The sequence below is a fragment of the Callospermophilus lateralis genome, chromosome 10 (assembly GCF_048772815.1).
Source record: "Callospermophilus lateralis isolate mCalLat2 chromosome 10, mCalLat2.hap1, whole genome shotgun sequence".
Taxonomy (NCBI): domain Eukaryota; kingdom Metazoa; phylum Chordata; class Mammalia; order Rodentia; family Sciuridae; genus Callospermophilus; species Callospermophilus lateralis.
In genome coordinates this window covers 4081276-4093499 of record NC_135314.1, presented here as the reverse complement: position 1 = coordinate 4093499, position 12224 = coordinate 4081276, and the positions used below count along the sequence as shown (strand labels likewise).

General features: G+C 53.4%; 1 protein-coding gene across 2 annotated transcripts in view; it reads left to right on the top strand.

The window, feature by feature from the left end:
• The window catches only part of Bace2 (beta-secretase 2), a 91535-nt gene extending 82775 nt beyond the window's left edge, over positions 1 to 8760 (top strand). The window contains exon 9 of one of the 2 annotated variants that reach the window (XM_076868756.2): positions 8697 to 8760. In XM_076868756.2, coding sequence (XP_076724871.2) covers positions 8697 to 8701 — 5 coding nt within the window. In that variant the 3' untranslated portion in view covers positions 8702 to 8760. Of the gene's footprint in view, positions 1 to 1798; positions 7620 to 8696 lie in introns of those variants that run through there. The other variant, XM_076868755.2, reaches the window with a different exon arrangement.
• The last annotated feature ends 3464 nt before the right edge of the window (positions 8761 to 12224 follow it).

Below are 12224 nucleotides of genomic sequence, written 5' to 3'. Positions count from 1 at the left end.
TAAAGAAGCTTGAAAGTGAGCATGCCGGCCCCAAGTTTACTTCTAGGCGCTCTTTCTGAAGTTGAGAATATGAACAACGGTTTAGGCTCCACCTTTCTTGCATCCTGTCTACACTGGTGCAAATGCTGAAGGCACAGAGAAGGCCACAATGGAAAACTGGTCAACAATCTGATACACCCGTAATTTGGTTTTGTGTGTGTGTGTGGTCAGCAGGATAGCCTGGATAAAAAGTAAAAGATGTGATTTTAATATAGGTAATGTATATATTAAATATATATATATATCATATGTAAAGTAAAAATAGAGTTTACAAAACAACAAGTACCACATAGTCCCATCCTGGTTTTTAAAAATCAGTGTATAGAAAACGATGGCGCCCTACGATATCAGCGCTATTTCTAACTGGTGAATTTATGAGTGTGCTTTTATCTCCCTATGTTTTCAGATCTTTCTGTCATAAACATATATTGACTTCATAGTAAAGAGTAGGGTTATTTTTCAGTTATTTAAAATGTTTAGTAAATATGTGTCTTGATGGTGGTACAGGCCATGACCAGCAGCCTCCTCCACGAAGGGCCAGGTGCCGATGACCTTAGGTGTTGCTGACTTCATGGTGCATGTGGCTGCCCAGCCACCAGAGCACCAAGTGACCGTGGACCTCACACATGAGCAGATGAGGTCATGTTCCAGTGAAACTTGATGTCCAAAAGGAAGTAGCAGAGGATTGGCCCAAGGATGTCCTGGCTGACAGCTGCTGTGGGCACCCAGGGCTTGGGGTGACTGAGGGCCGTGCCCACAGGCCTTCCCCATTGCCCATCTTTGCTTGGGCCCTTAAAAGTCCACTTGCCAGAAAATGTACCTTCTTTACAAAGGACCCAGGGCTGTTTCTCTCATTTAGACCATTACTCCATTATTATCTTGACTTGTTCTTTCCTCAATTGAGAGGATCATATTCAGCCCCAGGATCTTGGGGCTCTAAGCACAGGAAAATTAGATGCTTGGCGGTGTTATTTGGGGGGCTGAGTAGTCGTTTCTGCGGTTAGACAGGAAAGAGGGACAGCAAGGCCTGTTCCTTTGTCGTTTTCAGGGTGGAGCTCAGGGCTCGGCGCTGCTGACAGGGGAGGTGGCCGAGCACGTAGATGAGCGCCTCCCAAGCCCCCACCTGCCTGCAGGGCTCCGGCACTCTCTCTGTCACTGAGTCTTGACAGCAGTGTCCTTCCCTGTGGTTCTCCTTGTCACCACGTGTCGTGAACTAGATGCTGCATCCTTTGGGTTGGGGTCCCCCAGATGCTGAAGATCCACCCGTGGGACAGGAGTGAGGCAGGGAGGGTGTGCTGAGCCAGGCTGACTCCAGGGTGGGACGCGAGCTCTGTCTGGTGCTGCAGAGGACACAGCCGTGGGCCAGGTGGGCACGAGTAGATTCCACTAGAATTCCCGCCCCCTTCCTCTTCCTCTGAGGACACACAGCAACGCCACTTAGCTGGCTACCAGGCTCAGGCCCAGGTGTTGTCCCCTCCGTGGCACTGCAGGCTGTGGCTGTGCGTGCCCTTCTGCGGGGTCCCCTCCTCTCCGTGGCCCCAGCCCCTGCAGACCTTGGAAGGTGCTGCCCTTGCTGTGTGGGCCTGGATCCCTGAAGGCACACTGTCTCAAAGCCTCCCTCCTCCCAGCACTAGGACATCCCAGCCTTTGGGACCCCAATGTGCTGCAGGGAGGTGGCAGCCGGGGTCCTCCGTGCGATTTCTGCTGGAGGGGACCGCTGAGCTCAGAGCCGTGCATCTCTCCCCTTCTGTCTCCTCAGAGATGGCAGGTGCTCCAGTGTCTGAGATCTCGGGGCCCTTCTCCACCGAAGACATAGCCAGCAATTGTGTCCCCGCCCAGGCTTTGAATGACCCCATTCTGTGGATCGTCTCCTACACCCTCATGAGCGTGTGCGGAGTCATCCTCCTCATCCTGATCCTCCTGCTGCTCATCCCCTTCCAGTGCCGGCACACGCCCCGCGACCCCGAGGTCGTCAACGATGAGTCCTCTCTCGTCAGGCATCGCTGGAAATGAAGAGCCACGTCTGACTCTCTGACCTTGACCTTGGCTCTCCACAGGACTCCGCGTCCAGGGTGCCGCGTGGGTCGGGCCAGGCTCCTTCCTCTGTGCATTGGTTGGGAATCTCGTCCTGCTCCCACATGCCTTCCAGATTCACTGTACCTTGATTATTCTTGATCTTAAAGCTTCCGGTTCTTCTTTCCTACTTCCAAGAAAAATGGTAATAAAAAACACCTCATTCTAAACCAAAATGGAGTGGATCCGGCTTCAAGCTTTACGGAGCTGCAAACTGACCAGGTGTGCCATCAAAAAAAAAAAAAAAAAAAAGGCAAGCCATGACTGGCTTTCTTTCTCTAACCTCTTGAAAAATGTGTGTGCAGAGGGTTCATAACCCTGTTAGCTTCCTGGGAGCTTTTGTATTAATAGTATCTAAGGGTGTTTTGCACCAGGCTTTGGCGTGGGTTGGGTGGCACTGGAAGACTTTGCAACATGGTGCAGGAGGAGCCGTTGCCCCAGCCCTCATAGCCTCTCCCGCAGAAGCGGGGCCTCCTTCCTGTTGAGGCACAGGCGAAGGGAACCTGCTCTTTTGTACCCAATGAAGCTGTGCTATTGTTGGTGGAAAGTTAAAGTACTACCTCTATGACTTTGCCCAGGGTCCTGAGACTGGGTGGGGTGGGGCAGCTTGATGCCAGCTATGTCCTCACCCGCCAGAGTCCTCATCCCACCAGGTGAGAAGGGCCCACTGAGCTTGGTTCTGTGGCCATGCTGGCCGGGACCACACACCCTTCCTCCTGCACAGCTCAATTAGCAGGGCCTTCAGGAGCCAGACAAATGCGACTTTGATGGCAGAGTTGTTTCTGTTTCTAGGTCTTCTCTGGAAGTGGGTTGGTTGGTCCCCCTCTGGGAAACAGAGAAGTGGCTAAAGGCCCACGCTCTGACCCACTGCAGGGGAAGCCAGGTGAGGGACACGGAGTAGCTCTGGTTCTCCCTGTGCTCTCAAGCCATGTGCTTCCCTCTGCAGAACTGCGGGGCTCAGGGTGACTGCCCGGATGCACTCAAACAGAGCTGTTTGGCCGTCGACCTTTGGTGACAGGTGTTTAGTGGTGTCCTTGTTTGGGGGGAAATCCCCACTTGCTGTCGCTCATGTGAGGCCTTTGCCAAAGAGAAGTGGAGCCTTAACTCGCTGCAGCCGGCTTACATGACCTGATGCAATCAGAAGGTCCCAAGCCAGTCTCCCTTCTCTCTTCACTTTGCAGTGCTACTGGGGCGGGTTTGGTGTATTATAGAATTCCTATCAGCAGTGCTAAGCACCCCCCTCCCCGGCAGGAGTGTTCTTGTTGTGTGTGTGGACGTTCAAGCCACCTGTTCCGCTCATGAGGTCCCTGAGTCACCTCCATATTGAGAAATACATGACCATGCCAAAGAGACATGGGGGCCTCCCAGGCAGGTCATGGTGAGCTCGTAGATGCTGGCAGCCTAAAGAATCTTCTGTGAGATTCCCGTGGGGGAAGAGCTGAGCTGGATCTGAGAGGAAGCTGAGCACACAGAGGGGAGAGAGGAGTGTCCTCACCTGCTCTTGTCTTGGCTGGCCTCTGCTGATCATTTCAAAATGTGTTGCAGAGCTAGACATCTCTGGCAGTGCATTTCGCTTCTTATCCCGATGACTTCTCCATGGATTCCTGTTTTGTGAGCCTCTTTGTATCAAAGTGAAGCCAGTTATCCTAAACTGCACCTCCTCTTTGCTGTAAAAAACCTGACCCCTGAAATAACAGGAGGGGTGCGGGGTGTGGCCGGCAGCTGGGCTGTGGGTCCTGGGACAGGTGCCGTCTGTTCCTCTTTGCTCTCCTGGCAGATCAGCAGGCACAGCTCTCAGAATACAGGAGCCTAACAAATCAGGTTCCCCCGAGGCCCTGGATGGAGTTGGCAATAATGCTCTTTGCTGCGCATCTAATTTCCCTACCTTTGCATCTCCGATGCCATTGGATGTGACATTTTAATGGGAATGCTTAAATTACAAAAGCATAATTTAGCAACAAGAGTGGAACAGACAATTGAATTTAGGACACTTTCCTGGCATGCAATGCAGCTGAAAATTGGACTTTTGAGTCCAAACTGTGATAGTGACACCCACCTCCTCAAGTTATGTAAATTGAGACTGCCTGACACACCCGCAGAGAGATTTGCTTTGAACAGGAAGGGAGGCTGCAGCCCTTTGAGGGTGTCATTTTTTACCTTGCAATTCACCATGGAAGGGTCTGGAAATCAGCCCTGGCCTGAAAGGAGCAACTGAGCGATTGCATGTTAGAAGCCTCCTCAGCTTCAGAGTGGAGCAGGTTCTCCATGAACCAGCTTATTTTAAGTAGTGTGCTGCTTCCTTCTTGGTAACTTACTCAGAAGTCTGAAGTGAAGCCCTGCCTTCGGAAACTGGAACTATTTATAAAATACAGCAAGAAGCGAGGAGGGGGTTGAGTCTTTTTCCCCCTTGGGAATTTAAAGGAACCATGAGTGACTGGCATCTGATCCGCTGGCACATGTCCCACGCCCTATTGCCTTTCTTCTGAGCCCAAAACAAGTGCCTGGCACTGAAGAAGCCCTGCCCTGTGCATGACCCTGGGTGCTCCAGCTCAACACGGTGCTTCTGAGCCTGGAGAAGGACGTCTCCGGGCTCATTCTGAAGCCCAGAGGTTTGAGTTGGAGATAGCCTTGGGGTCAGTGGTCAGAACTGTGGAGCCGTTCCCAGCAAGACAGCCGTAAGGACGCCATGGAGCTTGGGGCCATAGATTTGGGGATTCGGCTGCAATTAGGGGATTCATTCTCTCCCTTAAGAGGAGAAAGAAGAGGAATCATTTAATTATTTAGTCAAAAATGGGGGTTTGTTGAATTCTTCATGCCACATCCCATTTGGTGGATCTGCCACACAGGGTCCCATCCTGAGTTCTGGCTTCCTGCCGCTCCATGTCCCCAGGAATAAGTCAGTGCCAAACTGTGTTTCATAACCACGAGTAATTGGGTTTCACAGCCTTTATCCTTATTAGTGGAAATCAGATAATTAGGTAGAAACCCAATATGTTTTCTCTTGCACAAACTATTTAGAATTGATTATGGAACCATTCAGGGAAAAGAAACTTACCCTAAGATTTTTTTTTCCTTTTTTAAAGAAAAACTGCCCGACACCATAAAAGGTACAGTTGTGGGGTCTGCCAAGGGAGAGACTAGATTTTTAGTACTGGGTAAACTCCACAAACCTCTATTAGGCTTAACACTTTTTAGACTTGAACTTATGACTGTTTATCAGTTCAAAAGCCATCTGGAAAAATTCTTTGGGGGGTGGGGGAGGGATGATGCGATTTCCAGTGTGCTGACTGACAGGGAAGCAGGTTTGACGCCTTCAGGAAACGTGCTTTCATTCCGGCCACCTCAGATTTCTTCCTCACAGTGGCTGGATCTGTGGAGGTGTGGTTTGTTTTAGAGATCCAGGCCCCAGGTTGCAAGAATACTCAAGATCATGTCCCCGTCAGCATTAATGGCCTGAGAGAAGGTGGGCTGGTGGCCTGTGAGCTGCCCAAGCTGGGGAGGGGTGTCCACTCCAGAGACAGAGTGCAGGGTTATCGGTGTTCGGTGGACTCCGGGAAGAGGGCAGGACAGGAAGGAGCCAGAAGAGAGGTGGACCCACAGTCTGCGTTGGTGCAAAAACACTGTGGGCTGCTGTCCCAGGGGTGCTCTCGGTCCTGGCCCTGCCCGCACTGTAGTGATGTCCCAGAGGGTCCTCTCAGACTGGTCACCGTAGGAGAGGAGCCGTTAGACTGAAGGAACTTGCTTTATAGCCATATTTAGAACCCTGTTCTAGTAAATAGAGAGGCCCAAACTGCCCTGCAGGTCCAGGGCTACGACTGAGAACTTTGGAAGGCAGGGTCAAGAGACTGAGGCCAGGGGACTTTGCCAGGTTACCTATGGGGTCTGAGCTCCTGGGGAGGGCTCCTGGCAGCTGCTGCCTGGATATTCTTCCCGAGAACAGAGTAACTCGGGCCAGCCCAGCCACTCTGGCCACACTCCTTTCCCAGACACTTCCAGAAAGAAGAACTTGAGGGAAACCAGATCCTTCTTCATGTCACTGCTGTCTGCCTCCGAGCCCTGCCCCCAGGGTGGCCCCCAGGCTCAGCATCCCTAGCAGGTCCAGGAGGTCCCAAAGTGAACCTCAGTCCTACCCAGAATCAGCGTGGGACAGCCTGTGGGGCAGGGCCACGCTGAGAATGGGCCAGGCTGGCCTGTACACAGGACGCACCCACAGAGCCCCACACGTCACAGCCCGAACAGAACCTTGCTGGTATGGTCATCCCAAGTGCTGGGTGTGTGGTGCAGACTTGGTTTCAGTTGACATGGCTGTGCCCCCAGTGTAGCCCCTAGGAGGAGACAAGCAACCTGGGCCTCTCTTGCCACCAGCCCCACGTTGACATTGATGTGTGTCCGGGGTCTCCAGCGAGCTGGGAGACAAGTTTTTGTTCACAACACATGCACAGACGGGCGTATCACGAGGAGCCCAGTGTCCCCCCATGGCCAGGCCTCTTTCTTTCTGGTAAAGGCCAGCTGCGGACTCTGAGCTGTCTCCTGATGTGAGCGGGTTTCCACCTGTTACATCTTGGGGCTCCGTGGAAGAGAAATTCCACAAGTTTCACGGCTCTGAGCTGGGCTCTCAGGGCAAAGTGTTCAGAGGGCATTCAGAGGCTATCCTCTTTGAGATCAAGGGGGTGGGGGGAACTGCTAATTAAGGATATGTTAATATTAAAAATCACAATAAAATTTATTAACAAATTGTATGCAATTTTGTGTTCTTTGTTGCTAGGGGTATAGAACTGGGGGTTACCTCCCCCCACACACATTTTCCTAATTGTGGATGCGATGTCACACATTGTCATCAGCAAGGGCGGAAGTTCTGTTTGGTGTAGCAATTGCTCGGTACACGTGAGCACCCGGAGAATGAACGGGATCTGTCACGTGCTAATGACAGATTCATGGGATCTAAAATGACATATTTTCTACCATTTCTGTTCATTTTTACTGTTGACCATTCTTGAGGTTGAAAATACCTGTATTCGGGCATTGGGAGGGGCCACTCATCTCTCCTTAAAGTGACGGGCTCACTGCCACGTGGGCAGTGGCTGTTAGGGTTCTGGTGGAAGAGCTTCCAGCCTGCACTGAATTCTAAGCAGATGCCAAAAGTAGAGCCTGGCAAAATGTATTTTATGCATATCTCAGATTTATATCTTTTAACACATGATTCCTAAGTGTAACTTGTATTTCTGGCAACGCTTAAAATGATTTTTATATTTCCCTTTTGGAATTTTCCTCCATTTCCAGCACACTGACTTTAATTATAGTTGTGATTTGAACAAGAAGATATTCATTCCGTCTTTGAAGGGGCTCAGCGGCCGTGGACAAATGTAGAAACGATTGCTGTGCAAAACGTGGAGTTTTCTAAAATGACCTTATTTTTATACTTATATGCTGCACTGATTTAAGATATAGACCATTGAAAAGGAAATAGAATATATTGGTTTATTTGAATAAATAATACTCTAACTTGTTGGGTGTGAGTTTTTTGTTTGTTTGTTTGTTTGGGGTATTTTTGGTTTGTTTTTTTACGGACTTCAGTTGTTCAGGCCACACTTCTGAGACCCCTGGGGTGGTGTGTCATGGGCTGTTATACACAGCAGAGACACTTGGTGAGTGAGGCCACCTCCTCTAGAGCTGTGATTCAGCTGCAAGACCACCCTTCAGAACAGGGTTACTACTCACCTTTGGGTACCCAAGGGAAAGGGGGAAAGCAATTTCAAACTATTCAGGCCTGATTGGAAGGCGTAGCTAGAGTTACTGGAGAAAACGAATAGGACACCTACTTTCTAATAGCCATGAAGATCGCTGGGTTTCCTATTCAGCCTTCTCTAAGCTGCCCTCCCAAGCATGGAATTCTACACAACGCAGAACCTTAGGCGGCCTCACAGGCGTGATCCCACGTGTCTGCCACGAGGTGGCGCTGTTGGGAAGTGTGGTGGTCCAGGTTTGTGCTCCTAAAATTTGTTCTTTTTTTTTTTTTACAGTTTTCACAGGCAGGTTTTATCAAGTGTGTGTATGTGTAAGCTCTATTCCCAAAAGTGCCTGAGGATGCCAAGCTTTCAACTCTGCTGCCAGAGAATCTGAAAAGTAAGCTGGCTAGCTATGTAGTCAATCTTCAAGGTTACCCCCAATTACTCATCTCCATTCCCAAAAGGTCCCTAGGTGTTTAGACCAAGCTCTCCAAATGCTCTCTGGAAACGTCTGCTTGGCTGTCACCCTGGGAGGGAAACTGAAGCACAGAGTGGTGCCAGAAAGTCTCCAGGCTCCTCCTGGGATGGCCCAGTTGATTACCAGACCCATGATCACAACCACTATGCCTTTATAAGATTAAAAGTGAGAAATCGAAAGGAAGATTGTTTTTAAAAAACTGAAGATTTTCAAACACCATAATGCTACAAGGCTCAAATACTGGAGAAAATATTTGCAACAAATGAATAGAGAGCAGCAAATTCTGGCCACATGCTGTGACATTTCACCTTCAGAACAACCCCTGTTGGTCACACTGTTACCAAAAATCTTTTTTTTTTTTTTTTTTTTTTTTAATGCAGGGTAGAAGACAGGGGCACAGAGAAGACAGACCAGGGTAAATAGGAGTGACTGGGAGGAGACCACCCTGCAAGGTGACCTTCCGTAAGCCAAGACCCTAAGCATGACACCAAGGTACCAAGCATGAAAGCAAAGGCGTCCAGCCCAGCACACACATCTCATCCAGATAAGCAGGTTGTAGGAACTGCCTTGAGGCTGGGCCACGCTGGGTCTGGAGTCTAGCTAATACCTAGAGATGGTAAGCTACTCCCGGGAGCCTCCCTTTCAAACACAAACCCGAACACAGCCACCACTTCTGTGGGCTCTCACACTCAGGCCACTGTCTAGCCCTGCCCTTGGCACACAGGTCAAGTACTGGACAACGAGCACAGCCTCTGCCCCAGAGCCAGCCCGTCCTCAGCCTGCTGACCTCACCTCTGGCCCCCCACCCACCATGAAAACCACAGTCCATTTGCCCTGCCCCTTCCCCTCCCCCTTGCTGTCTCTCCTGTTCCCTGAGTGGCCCTGCATGTAGTGCCATGGCCTTTTCAGCCATTCAGGAATGTCATCGGCTCCCACCCCAGGGCATCCCTGGCCACCCATCTCTGAAGCCACTTGGCACCCAGAGGGATCTCTGTGGTTCCAGCAGATCGTTCAGCATGGAGCCCTTGCCTGAACTCGGTCCCTGATGTCCGTGATGGTGGGCAGGGCCAGGCCCCAAGGGAGTCAACCCCCTTCCCACTGAGTTCTCGGATTCCTTGAGCCTAGGCCAGATGTCTCCTGCTGCAGGCTTGGTGCCCGCTGGTGCTGGTGGCAGAAGCCAGCGGGACCCTCCTCGGGGCTCTGCCCGCTGCACTGGAGCCGGCTCAGCTGGCCAGTCACCACCGCCCACATCAACTGAACCCTGTGGGGAGGGGCAGGGAGCAGAGGGAAGAGTCGGATGGGGCGCCCCCCTCATGGGGACCTCCCAAGGGCCCCGGGCAGCCCCCAACTCAAGGGGTGCAGGAGTGTCTGGGGGCCTTGGGTCCCCAGACCCTGCAGCAGGGTAAGGAGCATGGAGAGGGTGACCCCAGGCTCCTGCCATCCTGCCCTGCCATCCTGAGCCCCTCTGCTGGCAGAGCCCCGAGTGTCCCCAACTCAGGGGCAGCAGGCTGCCCATGGTCTCAGGTCCTGACGCCTTCCAGGCTGGCACTGGTGAGAGACATGCTCTTCCTCTCCTCGTGTCCCCAAGGTCTCAGGGGCTGAAGGAGGGCCAGGACCAGGGGCAGTGCTCAGATGGCCCGACCTAGGCCCAGGGCCTGAGCTGCGGACATCAGCATTCACAGGAAGAGATGGCCTGGAGAGTGCCCGTGAGGTGCCCAGCTCAGCCCGTCGCCAGCCATGGGGCTAGAACAGAATCTGAAGGGTCAGGGGAGGGCAGAGAGGGGCCAGAAGCCAGGCTGAGCGTCCCCGCATGAGTCCAGCCACGGGCAGGCCAGGCTGGAGTGGTCAGAGGCTGGGTTTGTGTTCAGCCCCTGCTCTAAGGCCTCTGCCCAGGTACTCAGACTCAAGAAGGAAGAGGATTCTGCTGTCCTTACAAGTGGCCAGCATCACTGTGCCCTGTGGAGGGCTGGTTCTTGTATTTCAAGCCAGTGTCCACTCTGCACCCTGAGAAGTCAGTAGATATGATCAGCCACCTAAAAGCTAGGTGGCAAGGCGCCCGCGATCCCATCCTCCAGGTGACACTCCCTGACCCCTGAGGTCCCTGCCAGCTTTCTGTGATTTTCCAGGCCATCCAGCAGCTCAGAGGTCACTGATCCACACTCCTCCAAAGGGGCAAGGCTCTCAGACTCTTGGTCACAACACACTCACAAATAGCCGGAGACAAGGGAGAGTGACTTCCTGTACAGGAACGCTGCTCCCACAAAGGAGGTGGCCTGGCCTGAACCACCCAGCGTGCCCATCAGGGAGCTGGGAGCAGGCTGAGCCAGTGCTGCAGCTTGCAGCTGCCCGAGCCTGAGCCCAGCCTGGGCATGAGGGCTGGGTCCACCTCTGGCAGAGTCCCTGGGGACAGTCACCCAAAGCTCAGGTCCCTGGCAAGGCTGGAGCCCTTTGCTCGAGTTCTGCCGTGGCTCAGTGGATCCCGCTCTGATTCCAGAACCAAGGCTGTGACCAGAGCTGACCTAGAGCTGCGCTGCACGGCCCCACAAGCCCACACAGGGCTGGACAGCATGGCATGGCCGGGACCAAGCTCACCGGCTGCGCCCAGTGTTTGAGGCAGGAGCTGGGACTTTCACTACTTGGAAAGTCACACTGAGAACATCCCTAGCGTAGCCACCCGCTTAGGGGTAACAAACCCACAGTCCGTGTTTGAGCCCCAAGAGCCACAGGCCACCTGGAGCCCCCTCCTGGGATGGGGACTCAGACCATGTGAAACCCCTGCACTCCCAGGAGCGCTGTTTCTGTGGCAGGATAAAGGGGAACCTGACCAACCTCAGGCCTCTGGGGCTCATGGCCGCCTGGGGGAGGGTCTGCCCCTGGGATCCATTCCTTCCTCAAGGGACTGAGCCTGCCCTGGGGCTTCCCCACGCTGGTAGGGGACCAGCTCTGTGCCACAGGAGGACTGTACTCAGGGCGGAGGCCCTGGCGTGGGAGAGGACAGCCGAGTCCAGAGTGTCATGGAGCAAGGTTCAGGCCAGCCCCCAGCTCCTCCCCAGCATGGTCCAGCCTCCAGCGGGCCAGCCGGGTTCTAGAGACCAGGTGCTCCGCTCTCCTCTGTCCAGCTCTCTCTGGCCCTTCCTTCCTCTGCTCACCCTGTGGGGCCCATTCCAGAGCTGCCCTCAGTGAGGGCCATGAGGACGCATCCTTGATGTTCTAGTATGTTCTGCACAGGAGATGGATGTCAGGGAGCTGCCATGGAGTGGGCAGCAGCGGGGTTCACCCCCGTGTGGGGTGGCAGAGGACAGTCCAGCCCTGGACTGAGCACAGGCCCCACCCAGTGAGGAGTCACTGGGGGAGGGTCCCCAGGGCTCTGCCTCCTGGTTCTGAACACATGGGGAAGGGTCAGGACATTACCCCTGGCCGCCTATGACCTGTCAGGAAAGTCTGGGGACTCTGGTGTGTTATGGCACATCTTGGACATGGGGGGCCCCAGCAGGCTTAGCTTCCAGATAAATTGCCCTTCCCTGGAGCCAGACTCCACCTTCCCCCCCAGACCCTCCAGGGATCTCCAGGAAAACTGCACACAGCAGAGCAGAGTCCATGTCAGGTCTGGAAACCTCGGATTCCATTTCTGTCCCACAGAACTGCAAGTCCCTGCAAGATTGGGCAGAGCCTGGCAAGGGACCTGGCCACGGGCAATGACTCTAGCAGCCACCAGAGGGCGGCAGCCACTGCGAACGCGTCAGCCTTAGGGCTGCTCCCAGGCAGGATGGGGAGAGGCCTGGGGTGCCTGGAGGGAGAGGCCTGGAGGTGTCTCTGGAGGGAGAGGACAAGTGGTTTCTTTGGAGAGAGAGACTTGGGGCCATTAGGACGTGACACTGGGGCTGGGGACACAGCTCAGATGGTAGCGT